Source organism: Trichogramma pretiosum, unplaced genomic scaffold, assembly GCF_000599845.2.
Source record: "Trichogramma pretiosum strain Unisexual culture from Peru unplaced genomic scaffold, Tpre_2.0 scaffold59, whole genome shotgun sequence".
NCBI classification, from domain to species: Eukaryota; Metazoa; Arthropoda; class Insecta; order Hymenoptera; family Trichogrammatidae; genus Trichogramma; species Trichogramma pretiosum.
In genome coordinates, this window is record NW_019641668.1 from 263,049 (window position 1) to 283,621 (window position 20,573).

General features: G+C 45.0%; 2 protein-coding genes across 6 annotated transcripts in view; both read left to right on the top strand.

Annotated features, from left to right (window-relative positions):
- Positions 1–789: 789 nt before the first annotated feature.
- Positions 790–5,388, top strand: LOC106654671. Its single transcript, XM_014374641.2, has 5 exons — positions 790–1,447; positions 1,713–2,112; positions 2,571–3,974; positions 4,042–4,753; positions 4,829–5,388. The coding sequence occupies exons 2-5, from the start codon at positions 1,864–1,866 to the stop codon at positions 5,026–5,028; spliced, it is 2,565 nt and encodes an 854-aa protein (XP_014230127.1). The 5' UTR covers positions 790–1,447; positions 1,713–1,863; the 3' UTR covers positions 5,029–5,388.
- A 1,448-nt stretch (positions 5,389–6,836) lies between these two features.
- Positions 6,837–20,573, top strand: part of LOC106654980 — a 19,758-nt gene continuing 6,021 nt past the window's right edge. Inside the window, exons 1-3 of one of the 5 annotated variants that reach the window (XM_014375160.2) lie at positions 6,837–7,737; positions 12,793–14,148; positions 15,272–15,353. In XM_014375160.2, coding sequence (XP_014230646.1) covers positions 13,912–14,148; positions 15,272–15,353 — 319 coding nt within the window. In that variant the 5' untranslated portion in view covers positions 6,837–7,737; positions 12,793–13,911. Of the gene's footprint in view, positions 7,738–7,996; positions 8,377–12,030; positions 12,459–12,587; positions 12,662–12,792; positions 14,149–15,271; positions 15,354–20,573 lie in introns of those variants that run through there. The other 4 variants (XM_023460346.1, XM_014375162.2, XM_023460347.1 and 1 more) reach the window with 4 other exon arrangements.

A 20,573-nucleotide genomic window follows, 5' to 3' on the forward strand; every position in this document is an offset into this window, starting at 1 on the left:
ACGCAGTGTTGGTCCATTATGAATGTTTTTCATCAATTCTTGTAAATATTCGAGAATAAAAGAATTTATTAAAAGAAAAAAGGCTGCAATCTCTTATCGATCGAACGAGTCATCCCGCATGGAAAGAGGCCCACGTATACCCGAAATATCGGTATGCAAAAAAGACTCGAGAGAGAGAGAGAGCCGCGAAGGATCGCTGGAAAAAGAAGAAGGACGCGGACTGAAAACGCGTCAACATTCGGTTTCTCCGACTCTTTTTTCGCCTCTTTTGCACCGATCAGGCACGCAGCACGTAAAAATGCGCGCCGCAACAAGAAGAAAAAGAGGAAGACCGGGCCAAAAGCGTCAGAAATATGCTAGCTATATAGTCACACGCACACGCATACAGCAGCAGCTGGCATCCAAATAAGAGTAAGATAAAATGTGCACGTCGCGAATAATCCGGGGGACAGTTTCGGAACGGGGGTATTAAGGCTTTCTCTCTCTCTCTCTCTTGCTTGGATCGTCAGTCCGAGTCTCTCTGCAGAGCGTATATAGTACGGCCACTGCGCGAATTTACCGTAAGACGGCGCGCGCGATCCCGCGCCGCGGGTCAGGGACCCAAGTCCCATATAGCACGAGCATGTAGTTATAGTCGTCGGGGCCAGGGCTTATAATGTGCAGCCGTGCGAGCTGGCTGCGATCGAATCGTCGCTGCTGCAGCATATATGTGTAGGACCGATCGGGGGCCGCATTCCTGGAGGACTTGGCAGGCCTAGCCGCGGCGGGGCGCTCCAAACTGGGCCTCGTTCTCTCTCTGTCTTACTCGCGCGCGCTCGTCTCTCGAGCAGTTTGCTCCTTGGCTGTTGTGTGCACCGCATCGCGTATTTGTACGTGATGTTGTTTTTCGCGATCGCCCTGCTGCGTAGTTGCGTCGCTCGGTAGCTAGTCTTCGACACGAGTTGCTCAACACTCACCGGGTCCAGGTCTCTACGTAGTTGGCTGCGCAGCAGTCACCTCGAGTCCGACTTTCGAGGATTATCGCGCGGAATATTCCTCGGCCTCGGCAACAGCAGCAGCGCGCAAGGATACAGGCGCATAAGCAAGGATACATATCTGCCTGGCGGCGGAGCGGCATTCCTCGCATTCTCGGCGCACAAGGAGCTCTGCTGCTGCTACTCTGGCTCCTTTCTTACGTGCGTGTGTAAGTGGTGTATATGTGCGCTGATGCAGCACAGGAATATTATGCTGCTGGGCGAGTGACTCGAGCGAAGCAGCCCGGCTTTATCGAGCGCGCGAATCCATAGCCAAGTGTGTGCATTTTAATACTTATGTGATATAACAAGTACGAATATAGTTGCAAATTTTAACCGATCGACGGCAGAAGAGTATTAAGCTTGCGCGAGAGACAGCCAACAGTAGGGCCTTGATCGACGATCCTTTCCAACCGGCTCCAGAGAGGAATGCGGTGAGTTTTTTCATCCAGTACTAGATTGTATGTATTGCGATCGGATGAAAATATGTTCTCGTGGTCTCGAATCGCAATCGATCGCGTCCGATATTTTACCATAAGCGAGCTTTTTGCGCTTCGGGATCGTAATTCAAATCGTTAATAAAATACTGGGTACGATTGTTTCTCAAAATAAGGGCTTGAAGCTTTCATTCGATTGACCTCGACGCATTGCCAAAAGCTCGTGTCGTTACACTATCGATCTACTTATCACTCGATTCAGGTGCAAGCTCGGCGCTAACCGCCAATCAAAAGCAGCAGCAGAGCCGAAATCGTCGTCGTCGTCTGCCGATCCAAATGGATAATAATCGCTCGGTGGAATCGGCAGCTGCTGTGCTGGAAAAGCTGGACTTGCAGCCATCGTTATCATCGTCATGCAGCCAGCAGCGAACGACGATCGGGAGCAACAGCAGCCAAGGACCAGAACGACGACTCGGCAGCAGCAGCACGAGTTTCTGCCGCTGTGCGACGTGCTCTTCAACATCGTCTCGCTGGCCTCGTACTTCGGCGACGTCGTGTTCGATCTGGCGATGGCCTACGCCCTGGCCAGCCATCCCCAGGCGCCGCCCCTCCTCTTTCCGCTCTGCATCGTCTTCGTCGTATTTTCACTTTTCGTTTCCCAGGTAAGAAATTTCTTCTACGTGTGAAAATTGCAAATTTAATATTTATAGCCGTGAAAAGCACGGAATGCACACATCGCCAAAAACACTTTTGTCCTTATTCAAAATTGGCTTATCGTTTAAATTTATTACACTCGTATTGGAACGCATAAGCAGATACAGCAACAGTAGCCTTGAAAGGCCCAGCGGGATCGTTCATAATTTACTCGAACTTCTCGATTCTCGACAGTCGGCATGCAGCGATGCACTTATCATTACTCATCCCGCGATCGTATAATACTTAAATAAATTCATATGGACCGAAAAGTTGTATACATTACATACACGCGTACATCAAAACAAATGTTACCATCGGCTGCAGTTGTTTTCGAAGTGGTTTTTTCTTGCCTCGTGCCTTTTAAATAAATTGTTATGGCTCACATGCTAAAAGCTACTCTTTTTCTTTACAACCGATTTTACAGCTGATGAGCATCAAGTGGTACCTATGGGGAGCCCGTGGCAAACTCAGCTCCAACAGAACAACAACAACAACGACGACAGCGATAGAGCAGAAGCAACAAGTCGAAAAGCGCGCCTCGACAGACAAATGGAGCCTCGGCTGCGTCCTGCTGCTGCACGCGAGTCAAGTCGGCGTGCTCTGGCGCTACTTCAAGCTCTTCATACCGGTGGATCTGGCCTACGTGAAGCACGAGGTGAGGGAGCTGTGCGTGCTCAGGCTGATCCACGCCTTCTGCGAGGCCGCGCCGATGCTGCTGCTGCAGGTCTACGTGCTGGCCATGTACGGCCCGGTGGCGGCGGTCGTCGACGGCGAATCGCCTTCGCTCGGACTAGTCACCACCGCGGCCACGGCAGTCGCGTCTTCGTCGATCGTCGAGTCTACGGGACCGCTGGTCGGTCAGACTCAGCAGCTCAACGACTCGAAACTCGCGGAGCTGACCTCGGTCTCGGCGGGCCTGTCGCTCTGGAGCGTCTGCTGGGCCGTGGCCTCGTTCAGTAAAGGCGCGGCGCGACGTCGAAATCTCGAGCGCCTCGTGCTCACCTGGCTCGGGGTGCTGGCCCAGCTGGTCTGGCGATTGGGCACCGTGTCGGCCCGGGTCGGGGCTCTGGTCGCCTACGCCTCGGTCTACGGGGCCCACTGGATGCTCGTCGTCATGGGCCTGCACTGGCTCAGTATGCTCACCTGGTTGCTGTTGACGCCGGATGGACTGTTTCACGCCGGTGAGAAACTCGGCTCCGTGAGGAAGAGCCTCGTGGCGGCGATGCTCGCCTTCGTCTACGTGTTCGCCTACGTGAATTTGCACGAGACCAATCACAGACAGAAGATGCTGATATTCTACTCGGTCATGCTGCTGGAGAACTCGCTGCTAGTTGGGGTTTGGGCAGTAGGCGTGGGCCAGGCCGGTGAGCCCGCCACTCTATTGTTCAGCCTCGCGGGTCTCTTCCTGGCTGGTCTCTGCTTCATGGGCCTGTACTACCGATTCTTCCACGTGAGGCGGCTGCAGTACGAGGCCAACGGTCGAGTCCGAGCGTCCGATCGGGACCACAGCCACGGGGGAGGACTCAACGCCCTGTACAGCGAGAAGAGCTCGTCGGGCTGCTACTACGACGACAAGTGCAATCGCAAGAGCAAGCTCAGCAACAGCGGCATACCGGGCGTGTTCAATTGCCGATTCGCCGTCAATCCAGCCGTGAGCGGCAACGCCAATCGCAAGAAGAAGAAGCCGACGAGCTTCGTGCCGCCACCCACGCAGCTGTCCATCGGCTTCGATGCCAATAACCCCCAGAGTGGCAAGTGGCCCAACAACGACGGGCCTCAGCTCATTCCCTTCTGGAAGAGGCCCCTCTCCATAGCCAGCACCACCAATGTACGTATACAGCGACACCTAGTTTTCGGAGATTTTTTTATTAATATTCCGATTAACGCCCTTTCAGACGACGACGCAGGACGAGGAGCGATCCGCCAAGAACGAGACGTCGACGACGACGCCGGCAACGGCCGAGCAGCAGTCGATCGCGGCCTCCCTCAGCGTCAACCTCATTCACGAGAAGCTGCGAGCCAAGAAGCAGCAACAGCTCCGGGAGCTGCGCGCCATTCAGGAGGAGATCAAGGAGGGCAAAATCGTGCCGCCTCCGGCGGTTGCCGTGGCCTCTCGGAGTCCCCCGTCTCAGGCGGCGACGACGACGACGATTCGTCCACCGCTGACCAACGACAAGCTCGTATCGCCACCGGCTTGTCGGACCGTGGCGGCCAATTGGCCCCCGGTGAAGATGCACTGCCTGCTGCTGGCCGGGAATCCGGTGCCGACCTACTACGAGACGTCGGCGCTGGAGCAGTCGGTCGACCAGTGGCAGCAGCAGCGTCTGGCAGTAAGCAGCTCGAACAAGAGGCCTCAGGAGCCTCCTCCGGAGCTGTTGCTGGCACCCAACCGGTTGCAGTCCGCCGATCGTCGCTACTGGGGCCCGGCTCAGCCGAACGTTCCTCCTGTCGAGGAGGACGCGAGCGACATGGACGGCAGTCAAATCTCTTTGCCCAGAAATTACGCCTTGCCACAAGAATCGAGGAAGCAAAGTAAAACGACGTCGGCGTCGACCGTCAATGGCACCTGTCGCTCATTTTATCTTCCCTCGACCAATAGTTCCGACGGTAAGTCTTGTTTTTATAATTCTTAATTTTGATCACTATTGCAATTGTAGTAAATGTATATGTGTTGAATTATAGGTGACATAGATAGCGCCGACAACGAGGACGAGACTGATACTGAGCTAAGAGCCAACGGCATCGTCGCCCGGAGCAGGCCCTACGTGTTGGAGTCGACGGTGTCCCCGACGCGGTCGCACCACCAGCACCAGCAGTTCGCCAGCAACATCAGCAACAACAACTCGCCATCGACAAAGTTTCGACCAGAAACGAAACTCTGACCGATATTTGTTTTCTTTTTATCTACTTTATCGATTAAGCTGTAGCATATTGATATCTTTAAAAGTCGCTGTCTGTCCAGCACATAGTGTTGAAATTGAGTTACAACAGAAAAAGATGTTAATTCGTTACTTATTTATGTATATTGTAAGAATTGTAGAATCGTAACGTTGTTTATAGGTATGTTATAATTCGTTTATAAATATCAATCGTTGTATTTCTAAGGGCAGTTAAGCATAGTAATTGTAAATATTAATACACTTGTACGATAAGTTTCGTTTGGAAAAGTTGAAATTTTTATTTATTTATTATATACATTATCGAATTTGTCTTGTAAGAGGAGAAAGGAAATGTGTAAATAAACGTGGAAATTATATTAGATTTCTAAAATCAAACACAAGTGTATTGTCCAGGGATGGGCGCATTGATTCGGTTACCCCTGTCTATCATGGATGTACTCGTATACGTCATAGATCATACGCTGAAATGCAATTATGCGCGAGTAGGCTGCACGCAGACTTTGCAATAATAAATATAGAGCGCTATTATCTATATAACCATTGCGTGCGGACAATTAAATAACGCGTAGCAAATAGCGTTGTGTGTAGTTGTAATTGCCGCTGCAGCTGCGCTATTATGTGCAGGAGCTGTTACCATCTCGCGCTATTACGTATGTGGAACTCGGCTCGAGCTGCTTCATATACTATAATACGTATATAATACGCTACTATGTGTGCTGCTGGTGCTGCTGCAGTAGCGATTGAACGCGACAATGTATACATATAATATCGCTAGCATGTATATGTCGTACGTAGCGCAAGGCGCAGCTCTACTCCAAAGTCTCTAAAGCACGTGGGGAGTCGTAGTACGCAAGCGTCGTCGCTAAAAATCTCATTCTACACAACTCCTTTCTCGTCGTCGTCGTCGTCGCTCTAGCTAGCTCGTCGTAGGTATATGTAGGTGCGCCGAACGAGTGTGTGTGTGTGCACGAACCATGTCATCGGTTGCACTCGAAGCTTATAGAGCTGTAGCTGAGCACGATATGCCCAGGTGACTCGACTCGACTCGCGATGGAGTTGCATACATAACACGCATGTTATACGCAGACTAGGCGCTGCTGCGTGGGTCGCTATTTTTTATAAAATTATATTGCGAGATCGACTCGTGAGATAAATAGGTGCGAACGCGTATAGTAATATGCGAGCCGGCTGCATAGCTGACCTGGCCCCTGAATCGCTTGCTCCTTTTCTCATGCCTATAGCTGGGTGAGCTCGCAGCTCCGAGTCTCGACCGCACATCGACGAGTTCATGCACGGCGCAGGCAGCTAAGCGAGTTTCTGCCTACACATGTATAGCCCTGCAAGCACTCACAAGCTGGAGCCTGCCAACTGCGAAGGAGGAGGAATCTCTCAACTCCCGATGGAAGGGGTCGTCTCGGCAGGGCAAAACTCACCACGCTCGAGCGCCGAATTAGTATATACAACGAATATATACCTATATACAGCTAGCTAGCTGCATTATATGCATATAAGCTGCTCGTCGCTGCACATTATATACCTATACGCCTGCTGACTCGTCCGCGTTGCAGTTAGCTCGAGCGAGTCTGCACGACGGCCCAACTATATATATGTAGGAGTGTTGCGTGCGTGCGCCACCGCCGACACTTCTTTGTGTGACTGTGCACTGCCTCGTACACACATACGTATATTTTGCACAGCAGAGAGAGAGAGAGACCCTCGTATTATATATACATGTATAGTGGCCTGACGACGCACGGCGGAGCTCGTGCACGCAGTGGTAGTAGTAGTAGTAGTAGTAGGTAGTAGTAGCAGCAGCAGCAGCAGTCAGTTGGCTAGCTGCGATTGGAGCGTGCACGGCGGCGTGTACTTACTCGTATTATATTTACCTATACTTATATCGCACTGTGCAGCGCGAGCCCACGCTGGCACTGGATATAGGTAGTAGTAGTAGTGCATACAGCCCCCGCTCGACAAAGTCAGTGTTGCATTCCGGGGATCCTCGAATTGGAGTCCGCCAGAGACATCTTATATATATTTTTGGTATACGTACGACGCGAACGATAGCAGTGCGAAAAAGTCACGCTACTACTTGCTGCAATTCTGTCGCCCCCCGAACAGTGTCTGTGTGTGCATCCGTGTCTGCGCAGCCGAGTATCCTCTCAGCGTGTATTGGTGCATACGATAGCCCCCGAGAGAATCGCGTAGTACTATACTTGCGCCACTATACTCGCGCTGATATACGTGCACTGTGTGTGTGTATTTTGTGTAGTACACAACTATACAAGAGTGCAGTGTCGCGAGCAGTTCGCAGCAGTGTATGCGTGCATTACTACTAGCTATGTATAGTATAGGTAGTGGCTGGCAGCAGTAACGAATCTTCCGCATTCGTAATACGCTTCGTAGTAAAACTGCATCTCTCTCTCTGGTCGCGCGCGCGGAACAATTACGGATATACTCTTTACAACTCGATCGTCGACGTCGTCGTCGTCGTCGTCGTCGTCTCGGAGAGCCCACAGTCGAGTAGTATAACGCGAGACTCGTGTGTACGTACGTTTGTATGTACGTCGGCGCCTCTGCTATCTGATATTTAAGTTTTTCGGCTGCAGATTATAAGAAGAAACAAAACAGCATAGACGAGAGGAAGAATCTACGCAAGAAGAGGAGGATCGACGTAGTTTCGTAGTAAATATAGTAAGTGTGAATTCTCTTTCTCTCTCTCTCTTCCTCTGTTCGTACACCGTGCACTATATACACACAACCGATTCCTATATAGCAGCTCATAGTACTCTACCGAGTATACTACTACTATACTACTACTATAATACTACTACCTACTACTACTACTACTCCACACACGTCTGACTCTGCGTGTGGGTGTGTATGTGTGTGTGTATACGCAAAAAGCAGCGGACCGAGTTGTGGTGCGAGAGACTCCGGGATCGCTCGGAGCAGTGCAGCGAGCAGTCGTATACGCTCGCTCGGCTCAGGCTTGCTCTCTCTCTCTGGCATGTCTGTGTCGTTGCGCCCGGTCGTGTTTTTTTTCGTCCGTGTGTGACCGTGGCGAGTTCAGTGTGAATGCATTTGCAGAGTGTGTGTATGTGTGTGTGGTAGAATAATTCATCGGTGGTGAGGCCCCGCAGCAAACTCGTGTATCAAATACGAGCAGTGTACAACGGTGTGTATGTATCTGCCATTTCGCCGATAAGCTCTTGCACTCTCTGCATCGTACACACACACACACACAAAGCCACAGTGTAATTACACACCGTAATTGCACTGTAATCGCGCCTACAGTGTATCCGACACTGGCCGCACTACAAGGGCCGCAAGGTAAGCATCGCAAGTTCCTCGATACGATCTATACGGTGTGTACTACTACTACTACTACTCGTTACAAAGTAGCCCCGAGAGTAATTCGCAGCTCGTTTATTATATGCGCTCCGAATATGCGAGAATATAAGTATACGTGGGTCGATCGACTCTCTTTTCTTTTCTTTATTTTAACATTTTTCGTCGGCCAGATGTACGCGTTCCGTTCCGCTCGCGAGTAGTAGCAGTATTATATGCACGCATGCAGATATCTACGTACGTTTGCACACGCAGCACGCAATGTGTTGTATATAATACGCTCCAAAGTCGCGCATATAAATGTATACAGTGCTTTACACAATATATACACGCGCTTGCAAAAATAAATGTGTGTGTGCGAGTGTGCTTGTGCGAGTACGAGTATAGTAAGAAGACGCACACGCGCCGCTATATAGTATAGCACGCATTCTTGCTTCTTTAGCGTACGCTACGTTTTACGCTGAGGCAGTTTTACGTGCGCACTCACACAGGCGTGCGTAACAGAATGCACACACACGGACAGAGGGGGCCACGCAGAGATCGCGCGAAACTTTACGTTCTCTCTTATACTCTATAAGTAAACGCGCGTTGGGAGCAGCATCAGCAGCAGTAGCGTAGTACTACGTTTATACTTAGACTCGCCTCTCTTTCTCTCTCTCTCTCTCTCTCTCTCTCTCTCTCTCTCTTGCTCGCTCAGTTGCTCGTTTATGCCTCGCGTTACATATACTACATCTACGGAGTCACGCATAACGCACGCACACACCTATATATACAAGCTCGTGTGCTCCTCTATATATGGAGACGCACACGACGGTGCGAGGAGAGTAGCGCGCGTATCGAGCGCGTATATACGCACGTACACAACACTCGTTGATGTTATACACAGGCGTTCTGCGAGAGTGTGAGCCGAGCCAGTCGCGCGTAAATATTCGCGTAAAGTAGCGCGACGCACGGCGCTGCACACGGCGCATCGTCTATAGTAGTAGTACTACTACTAGCTGACTATACATAGTAAATAGTAGTAGCAGCAGTGGAAGTAGTAGTAGTAACACAAATGCAGTCGCGCATCGATATAGTTATACAATAACGAGTGTTGTACGTATAAGCTCCAAGATCGTGACTGCTGCCTGCAGCAGTTGAATCATTATACTGCACACACACACACACACAGACATAGATACGTAAGATCGCGAGAGAGAGCCGTGACTCCGGAGCGTTCAACGCGATATATATTTAAAGTGCAAGTTTAACGTCGAGAGAGAGAGAGAGAGAACGACCTATAAGTACGCGTACTATGTAACAGTGGCTATACGTGTACTCTTGTGCTGTCGAACTTGTCCATCCACCTATACCTATATATGCTCGTCAGTCGGTGCACTACTTATATGATATAATTGCCCTTTCTGCTCTCGGCTATACGTTCGTGTACGTGTGTTTTATAATAAGTATGTATACGTCTGCATCTTGCCACGAGTACTTTTCGATTCGATTCGCGTATATAAGGGGAGACCCGTGAGAGTGCATTACTCGTGTATATGCAATTAATGCACATCTCGGAATCTCGAGATAATAATAAAACGCGATGCAGTTGTCGTTAACGGTATTATACCCCGCGCTCGAGCTAGCGAGAGAGAGGGACGATGCATTATTGAATGAACAAGGTTCGTCGGCGTCGGCTGTTTTTCTCTTTGTTCCGCATGAGGCTGCTGCTGATGCTGCTGCGACGTTGTACATCATTCAAAGGATTGCCTTTTACGCAGCTTTTCTTTCTCTCCCTTTCACTGAAGCAGTGGCTATACCTATATGTATCTCTATCTAGCCCGTCGTTCTTTATATCTCTATATTTCTCTCTTCAGCCTCGGCCCGCAACGGTGTCGTCGTCTCTCGTACTCATTGATTTTTCAAAACGTCAAAAAAAAAGACCGAGTGGTGGAATCCTCCGAGGACCTATCATAGGCGGACAAGTGCTCCGCGCACTGCTCGCTCAAATTTTAGCTATACATATATTTTTTTATATATAGCCTGCTGTACGTATACGATCGTAATGCGATCAATACGCTGATGACGTTATTCTTCGCCTCTGCTGCTGCTGCTTCATCGTCGCTATACCACTGCAACTCGAATTTTCTTTCATGCCCACGCGATATTTCATTTTTTGTTAGACGAACGCATAGTGCAGCAGACTGGGCATTATTATACCCTCGAGAGTAGCTCGTACATTTTCGACTCTCGAACTCGAGCAGAGGCAATATTCATTTTTGTGCTCTCTGCACATATATTGGGCTAGCGTAACGCGTAAAATACATTTCGTGTGCACGATCCTGACCGTGATTATTCCTAGCTCTCAGCCCATGTGTGCCTATATTACGTGGAACAAAGGACCCTTGTATGTAACCTTTCTCTCTCTCGCACACACTCTCTGGGCGCAGAGTCGGAGCTCCGTATAAGAAACGCGAGGTGCTGCTGCTGCGGATCCGGCGCAGCTTGCAACCGAGAAAGTATAGTAGTCAATCTATAGTACTACACGTACGAGCTAGAGTAAAGAATATAGCAGTTCGGCCGAAGGGTAGGGGGGCGGTTGTGAGACCTGCTACTATACTACTTCTCGTAGTTCGTAGTAGCTCGGCATAGTACACAGACTTACGTTACATAGCGCGACCCGCGTGCCTGCCCCCTTCGCGTGTTCTTCCCCCGTTGGTATGTAGTAACGTCTTTCGCTGCTGCTGCTGCTGCTGCTGCTGCTGCTGCTGCTGCTGTTGGCTGCTGCTGTGTCTGGCACGTCTGGCCATGCGCGCGTTCGACTAAACCTATATATTCGCGCCTCAAGGGGAGAGGGATGACGACGGCTAAACGACACGCTGCTGTCCCTTTGTACGTATAAACGATGTATGGCACGAGTAACATATACATTTCAAGTCCAAAGTCCACCGGGCTCCGAAGTACGCTTATTCGAGCTTTTTTCATTGACGTCCAACCTAGATCGCTCCAATTTGAATTGCATCGAAGCGATCGATGATTGCATCGTTTGAAATGGGGCCAAATGATTTTTTTGATGCAGCTAAAGATCGTTTCCTACAAATCAATCAAAGTGCAGTCATCGCTCGATTTTCGGAGTCATTATTGTCATATACAATTAAAGCTCAAGTGGAACGCTCTCCTGTTTGGGTCAGCTAGCAACAATCTGCTCTCTTCCAACTCGTGAACTTACTCTCCGTCCATTTCGCCTCAGTTTATAACAGCTCGCGATATTATAAAGCCGCCACCCCTCCTGCGTGCAGACTTGCATTCCTGCTCTTGTGTGTGTCATATTTCTTTTGCGGTGCGGGCTCGCAGACAGCAGCAGCAGCAGCAGCAGCCCCTTCTCGCATTTTCTCGCAAAAACTCGAGCCGCTCGCGAGGCGAGGGTGGCTCTGGATGAGGCAGGCAGGGAAGGGATATACCAGTGTTGGCTGCCGCCGTGCTGCGATGCATGGATGCACGCGCTGTATGCACAGCAGCAGCAGCAGCAACAGCGGCCGCAGTGCCATCTGGCGCGAGTACTCGATCGCTCTCAGCACTCCACTATTACGATATATACCTATATATGCACATTGCACGTCTGCGTACAAGTCGACTTGATATTCGTCTGCACTCTGCTTGCAACGTATATACCTATATGTAGAGTCGGGTAGCTGCGGTCGCGTGCGCGCCAGAGTCGACTATCTGTATGCGCCGAAAGACAGAGAGAGAAAGAGAGAGAGATAGACAGATAGAGAGAGAGAGAGAGAGAGATGTTTGCACCTGCCCGCCTCGGCTAAGGACGTCTGCGGCTGATTCCAGCGACGTGCAGCTACCCGACTCCGAGCGAAAGCTCGGCGCGCACACGCACACAAGTCTATATCCACGCGTCGCTTTCCCGAAGCTTTGTCTCGCTTCACCTGCGCACCTATATACCTATAACGCAGCTATATATAAATATATATGGAGCTTTAAAGCTCTCTCTCGCATGCAACATCTCGTCGTCGTTGCCGCTGCCGCTGCTGCTGTTGCGCGCGTATTCATATACCTGTATATTACTTGCACACGTACGTACTACCTTGGAAATGCCGGCTTAGCTATGTGCATTTACCCCTACCCCTGTACCCATCACGCGAGTCATGCCTCGCTCAACTTGGCCTTTTAATTGCAAAATTGATATCCAGTCTGTAGTCTGCAGTCCGTAATCTGTACCGCGAGTGGTACCGCAGGTTCCGCGACACACGAAAAGCTTCCCCTACCCTCTTTTTGGGTCTGTGCTTCTACCAAAAACCACTTTTTACTCTTATCAATAAATAATCTTTACGTTTACTAGTATAATAATTGGATTTAAGTAATTTTGTCAAGTATTATTAACGCGTTATTACGATTTGTCTTTTTCAGAAGAATTGGCACACATTCAGTGGATCAGAGACTGAGATGCCGGTTAACTCGCTGCACTCGCAGCAGTGCACGGCTACCGGTAGTCTGTCATCGCGAACCCAACGACAACATCCACAACTACAGCTACAACGACAACAACATCGTCGACAGCAGTAACGCGTCGACAGCTGCAGCATACAATAAGTGCAGTGCAGCAGTGAGAGCCGCCGATAAAGTGCGCGCCATGGAGCGGCGGCCTTTATCGAATTCCCGCTTGTTTTTGTGAATGAAAACACAGTGTTTGTTGTGTGTGCTGCAGCATATAGTTATACAGTATACCTCTGCACGGAACGGAGCAAAAGAGAGAGAGAGAGAGCATAATGTGCTCCGGCGGGTAGGGCGGACGCCATGACGGAAACGCGCCGCGGTCGCTGCTGCCGAAGAAACCTGTGAGTGAAGCAGTGTGCGTGTCTCTGTGTGTGTACACACTACACATACCGCCGCCGCCGCCACCGCCACCGCCACCGCGTGTATACGTCTTCCCACTCTTCTCTCCTCTTCGCTCGTTGTATCTGTCTCTCTCTCTCGCTCTCGAGGTGCTTATAGGATACATATTCGCACGACGCAGCTCATCGTCGTCGTCGGTATACACCACACACAAAATACACAGTGTTAGCTTTGGTGTCAGGCTGGATAGCAAAGCGGCATGCTCCATTCGTCGTCGTCGTCGTAATTTTGCCGTCGACGGTGAGATGCGAGTCGCCGGCTGCCTGCATACAGAGTACGAGTGCACCAGTGACTAAGTGTGCGTACGTGTGAGTGTGTGTGTGTATATGTTTGCGTGTCCTCGTGCCGGTCGTCGTCGGTACACAGTAGTGCGTGGGTGCGCGTGCTACACAGCGCGCGGCTAACAATAATAAAAATAATAATAACAACAAGAGCACGCGCAGGTGATGCTGCTCCGAAATAAGCAAGCAGCAATCGTAATAATAACAATTTTATAATTCACGCCGAGAGGAGGAGGAGAGAAAGAAGCGGTAATGGACGCGTAGCCCTTTTCGCGAGGTTCGCGAGCGTGGACAAAAATATATATTATAATAATATAATATATCGAAGTGCGTTAGGAGTGCGCGCGCGAAGATGTGCGACGAGTCCGCTGCAGCGACGGCCTGCACGCCGCCGGCGCCGTTGCCACTAATACCGGCAACAACACAACAGCAGCAGCAGCACGAGCATCAGCAGCCGCTGCCGCAGTTAGTACACCACTCTCTGCATCATGCTGCAGCCGGCGAAAACAACAAGTTCGACGGCACCATGCTCAAGTTTCTCACGCACAAGCTGAGAAGCCATTCGCTCAACGACGAGTCTAATCAGAAGGTGAGTGTCGTTCATCTATTTATACGTTTGTGTGTGTGTGTGTGTGTGTGCTGTACATGATATTTTACCGAATACACACGCACACACATTTTTTAAACATATATATATAGTTATAATGTTATATATAATATAATACAGCAACGTAAGACTCGAGCCTCTGGTCCGCTGCGTGTTTGCTTTCTCTTTATACTGGTCGTTTCGCCGATCCCTCCCCACCTCTCTCTTCGTAATATAGTCTGCAGTCGTCGCTAAAATACTGTATACATTCATCTATATATAATGCGAATGGCAGTGTGTTGTATTATATACATACAATACTCACGACGCACTTCCTCGTGGTATATATATAATGCGATACGCACGTACGCAAGCAACTGTATATGTTTCAAGGCTCTCTCTTGGCTGTCTGTCTTTTTCTGCTTACTTATAAGTATTATGCTATGCTGCGTGTGCGTCTCGAGCCTCTCTCGCATATAAGCTAGATAAAACTGACACTAGTACGAAATGTCATTCACGTTGTTGTTTTTTGTATACATATAACGTATCGCACACACATATGTATTACAATATGTATCTCCGAACGTGGCGCGTTTGGCAAATTTACCGGTTATGCGATCGACCGACCGAGAGAGAGAGAGAACACGTGATTAGACCGATCATCGCGTGAATTTACATGCTATAGTGTTTATACACACCTGTACATAAATGCAAACTGGAATCTTGCGCGAAGATAAAGCGTGTATGTGTGTTGCCTTACGTTTTTTCCCCTCTCTCGCATTTTGTAATCTCTCTGCACGGCGTCTCTCGTAATTACTATACTATACGGCTCGCGGCCAATATACACGCGTTCACAGTCATGGTCGTTTGAGCATAATATAATGTATACGTTTTTAATAATAAACACGATGAATATATAAATGACTTTTTTGACCTGTAGACGTACGGTTGATAATGAAATTGATTTGTTTCAAAATAAAGCACCATCACGCTATATGAAAAGCGCGCCAACGCGTACCCTAGCGTGCTCCGAAATTTGGTCGCGTTACGCATTATATGTGTGTTTATGTTTTCACGTTGGATTTTGTATAGCATACGCTTATAATTGTTTCTTATGGTTTTGCAGGTGGACGACGACCACGACTCCGGGACCGAGTCCGACGACGAGTTTCAGAATGGCAACGACGTCAGCGACGAGCTCGACACCGGTAAGTAATATCGCTTCCTTTTGAGAGGATCGATCAATTCCGAGCACGAGTACACCATTACGTACGATACGAGCACCGGCTGATCGCGGCACATACCAGCGGGAGATGGCAATACTAATGCGCCTTATCTATATAGCATCTCGCGGCTGAAGAGAGAAGAGCTCTCGCGTTCGTGACATTTTTATGCCTATATTAGTAAAGCTCTCGCACAGCCTACCAACACACATTTATAGAGCTATATATGGGTCAAAATAATACTTTTTTACAAAACCGTGCGCACGTATGTCACCGATCTTGACGCGCTTTTGGTATGTTATAGTACATGGTAAATAGGTCCCAAAAACAAAATTTTAGACCCCCTCCCCCCTCCTACCCCCCACTTCCGGTATGAACGTCCATTTTCTATCGATATTTTTTCTGAGAACATGAAGCAATTAAAAAATCTGAAAAAATTCACAAAAATACTTTTCCACAATCCAAACAACCTTGAATTTTTTCAGATTTTTTGAGTGCTTCAGGCCTTCAGAAAAAATTATTGAAAATTTCAAAAATCGAGATACGGCGGTATGAGCCGATGTAGTGAACGAAAATTTTTTCAGTTTTTTATCGCATTGAAAAACATTACCTCAATTTTTTTCAGATTTTTTCAGATTACCTAACGCACCTTTTGAAGCCAAAAACCGATTTTTTTAACGAAAATAATTTTTTTAGGACGCTACGGAGCCTCAAAAAATCTGGAAAAATTTTTTTCTTGTTTTTTTCATCAAAATACATAACCTCAAATTTTTTCAGATTTTTTCAAATGAAATATCGAATTCTGAAGCCGAAAAACCGCTTTTTCTAACGAAAATAATTTTTTTTATGACGATAGGGAGCCTCAAAAAATCTAGAAAAATTTTTTTCTTGTTTTTTTCATCAAAACACATAACCTCAAAATTTTTCAGATTTTTTCAGATGAAATATCGAATTCTGAAGCCGAAAAACCGCTTTTTTTAACGTAAATAATTTTTTTAGGGCGATAGGGAGCCTCGAAAAATCTGGAAAAATTTTTTCTTTATTTTCTCAATCAAAATACATCACCTTGAATTTTTTCAGATTTTTTTAGATGAAATGTCGAATTCTGAAGCCGAAAAACCGCTTTTTTTAACGTAAATCATTTTTTGAGGGCGATAGGGAGCTTCGGAAAATCTGGAAAAAATTTTTCTTCATTTTTCTCGCTAAAATAAAAGAGCTCAAATTTTTTTCAGATTTTTTCAAATTAAATTTCGAGTTCTGAAGTATAAAAACTATTTTTAACAAAAGTATATCGTGAAAAGCTGAAGCTTCGGTGAACTTCGGTTCTTATGAAAAATTTTATTATTTTTTTGTTTTTGCATTTTTTCGCTCGAAGCCTCTTTTTTCAATCTAGAACATGTCATTGTTGACATAAATTTACTTGGTACCAAAATTACCCATAGATGGCGTAGGTCCCAATTCTCAGAAATCAAAAGAGACAGAGCAAAGTTATCCGCTTATATAGGGGTAATTTTGTAAGGTGAGTGTATCTATGTGATTATAATTAAAAGTGATTTCAAAGTGAATACATAAATTTCAAAGTAAAATTATCGAAGTGATTAGTGTACAGTGAGTAGTGTAAAGTCAAAAGTGTAAAAAGTGAGTATCAAACAAAAATGGCGAATGTAGATGAGTGCTGCGTTAAGAGTTTCGTAACTGATGGATGTCATGATGACCAATACCGCGCGAAAAAGTGTACGCATAAAATTAATACTCTATCGAAAACCTTACGTCAATGTCTGTGCTTGAGAGTGCCGGGATTACAAGATATTGAAGAAAAATCAATATGTGATTACCATTATAAGAAATACATCCTTCATTATTCGTCATCTTATAAGAAATGTTGTGATCCTTGGAATGAGCATTCTAAGATGATACTAGACGCTTTGAAGATAATTGAACTTGAGTTTTCAAGAAAAGTAAAAAAAATATGCAACATGAATATTGTGCCTGGTCAAAAAATTTGTTTCCATTGTCAGGCAAAGTTTTTTACCTGCTTTGAAAATTTTGAAAATGAACTTAAGTATTGCATAGATCCTTTCAAAAAGCATAGAGTCAAAGTCGAAGAAAATTTACTTAATAATTTGACAAAAGAGTATATTGATCACTTACTAAAAAAATTTGACCTTAATCTGTCTGCAGAACATAAAATTTGCAATTCTTGCAGTACCTTATTAGATAATGAAATTTCAGATTATAAGCAATCATTAGAACTTTCTTCGTCAATGGAATCTTTAGTTCTCTTTCCACCACCGAGCATAAATTCGCAACAATTTGATTCAGCATCAGAAACACCGGAGTTTACTCAAAGTACAACAAAGTCAATATACGAATCAGATACTCAAAAAAAGAGAAATCTTGACAGCATTTTGGAAACTTTCGATATTCCTTCATTTAAACGACAAAAGCTGACCGATGATCGTTTAGTTCAAAAAGGTTTAGAGATTGTACAGAATATTTCCCAAAAAGTTTCAGAATCCATTGAGGACGTACATAATGTACAAATGCCAAAATTGGACAATATAAAAAAATTGTATAATGAAAGTTCCTGGTTTAATAGCATGATTGAAAATCTTCAAACCAAGTATAAAGTATCTTCTTACGATGAACAGATTTCGTTATTGACATTGTTACCTGATAATTGGAAACTTGCACAGATTAAACAATATTTTCATTGTTCTGCATATATGGTCAGGCAGGCGAATAAATTAAAACAAAACTTTGGTAAGCATATGAATATTAATCTCATTTTCCGTCTAACTTTTTTACTATGAGTAAATTTTACTTACATGTAAATTATCTATTTCATAGGTGTACTAGGTACTCGAGTGAGAAAAAATTATTTGCGTGTCCCTGTAGAAGTAAGAGAAGAGATTAAAAAATTTTTTTTGGATGATTCTAACAGTCTGTCGACCAGTGGCGAAAAAGAATGCATAACTATAACAACATCAGATGGAGAAAAAATAAAAGTACAAAAAAGAGTAATTTTATTTGATTTAAAAGAATTGTACAAAAAGTGGATAGAGGAGACAAAGCTTGATAATATCCCTTGTTTGGCTTTTTTTGCAAGCTTGAAACCCGAGCAATGTATTTTTGCTGGAGATTCAGGTACACATAACGTGTGTGTTTGTGGAATCCATCAAAATGTTAAACTGAAACTGTGTGCCATAAATCCGAAGTTAAATTATAAAGAAGTCATAGAAGCAGGAGTTTGCTCACTGGATAATCAAGAATGTATGTTTCACAATTGTTCAAATTGCCCAAGTAAAGATGGAATGAAAAAAATTGTAGCTAAAGGAATTGATATTGATACTAAAAAAGAAGTAAAGTACACGCAATGGGGTAAAGATGATTCAAAAAAATCCATGAATAGAGTGACGCTCGTAGAGTATAACGAACTTTTCGAATTAGTTTTGAATAGTGTCATAGACGATATCTGGAATATGACATCTCATCATTTTATTTCAATCAAACAAAGCGAATATTACTCGAAAAAAAGGAAAGAAATAGATTTAGATACTGGTGTATTAACCATGGATTTTGCTGAAAACTATACATTTATATCTCAAAACTCTACACAAGGCTATTACTTTAATAATACTAGTGCAACACTATTCACAGCAATATTTTATTATAAAGATCAAAGAGATAATGATATAAAAACTCTTTGTTTCTGCGTCATTTCGGATTGTTCTACTCACCAAGCTTATTCTGTTAATGCATTTCAGCAACCTATTATTGATAAAATAAAAACATTATATCCATGGATAAAAAACTTGATCTACTTTTCTGATGGTGCTCCAACACAGTTTAAAAATAGGTTCGTTTAGTCAAGCTTGATATCTTTGTTTTTGTAATAGTACTATAACTTCTTATTGATATTCATATTACAGAAATCATCTAATCAATGTTTGTCACCATAAAAATGATTTTTCGTTAGCGGTAAAATCTTACAACTTCTTTGCTACATCACATGGAAAAAGTGCGTGTGATGGTATTGGAGCTACAGCAAAACGTGCATCAAGAAAAGCTTCCCTGCAAGGCACAATAATACTTACGCCTAAGCAAATGTTTGACTATTTGAGTTCAAGTGATTCAACAATCAGGTAGAACATTTTTTTGTACAAGCTCACTACGCAGTGATTATTTATCATTTAAAAATATATTTAAATAATTTAGCTACCACTACGTATCTAACGATGATGTCGAAATAAGAAGAGAACAGTTAAAAAGCAGACTTGAGACAACACACCCCATTAAAAATACAAGAAGCTATCATTGCTTTGAACCACTCGATACATCAAGAATGAATGCTGGATTATTTTCATCAATGGATTCACGACCTTCATCTTTGGTCGAACTAGTTAAACATGAAAATTAGTAATATAAATAATTTAATTCACAAACAACAGAAAAATAGAAATAAATAAGCTTTGCTGTTATATTTAAAAAAAATCATGCTACAATACTGAAAATTACTTGCATAAATTAAAAACCAGTTTTATCATCTTAATAAATTGTTATGTCTTCAGAATTGAGTCTTAATCTATCTGATGTTCTAGATTGAAAAAAAGAGGCCTCGAGCGAAAAAATGCAAAAACCAAAAAATAATAAAATTTTTCATAAAAACCGAAGTTCACCGAAGCTTCAGCTTTTTACGATATACTTTTGTTAAAAATAGTTTTTAGACTTCAGAACTCGAAATTTAATTTGAAAAAATCTGAAAAAAATTTGAGCTCTTTTATTTTAGCGAGAAAAATGAAGAAAAATTTTTTCCAGATTTTCCGAAGCTCCCTATCGCCCTCAAAAAATAATTTACGTTAAAAAAACCGGTTTTTCGGCATCAGAATTCGACATTTCATCTGAAAAAATCTGAAAAAATTCAAGGTAATGTATTTTGATTGAGAAAATAAAGAAAAAATTTTTCCAGATTTTCCGAGGCTCCCTATCGCCCTCAAAAAATGATTTACGTTAAAAAAAGCGGTTTTTCGGCTTCAGAATTCGACATTTCATCTGAAAAAATCTGAAAAAATTCAAGGTAATGTATTTTGATTGAGAAAATAAAGAAAAAATTTTTCCAGATTTTCCGAGGCTCCCTATCGCCCTCAAAAAATGATTTACGTTAAAAAAAGCGGTTTTTCGGCTTCAGAATTCGACATTTCATCT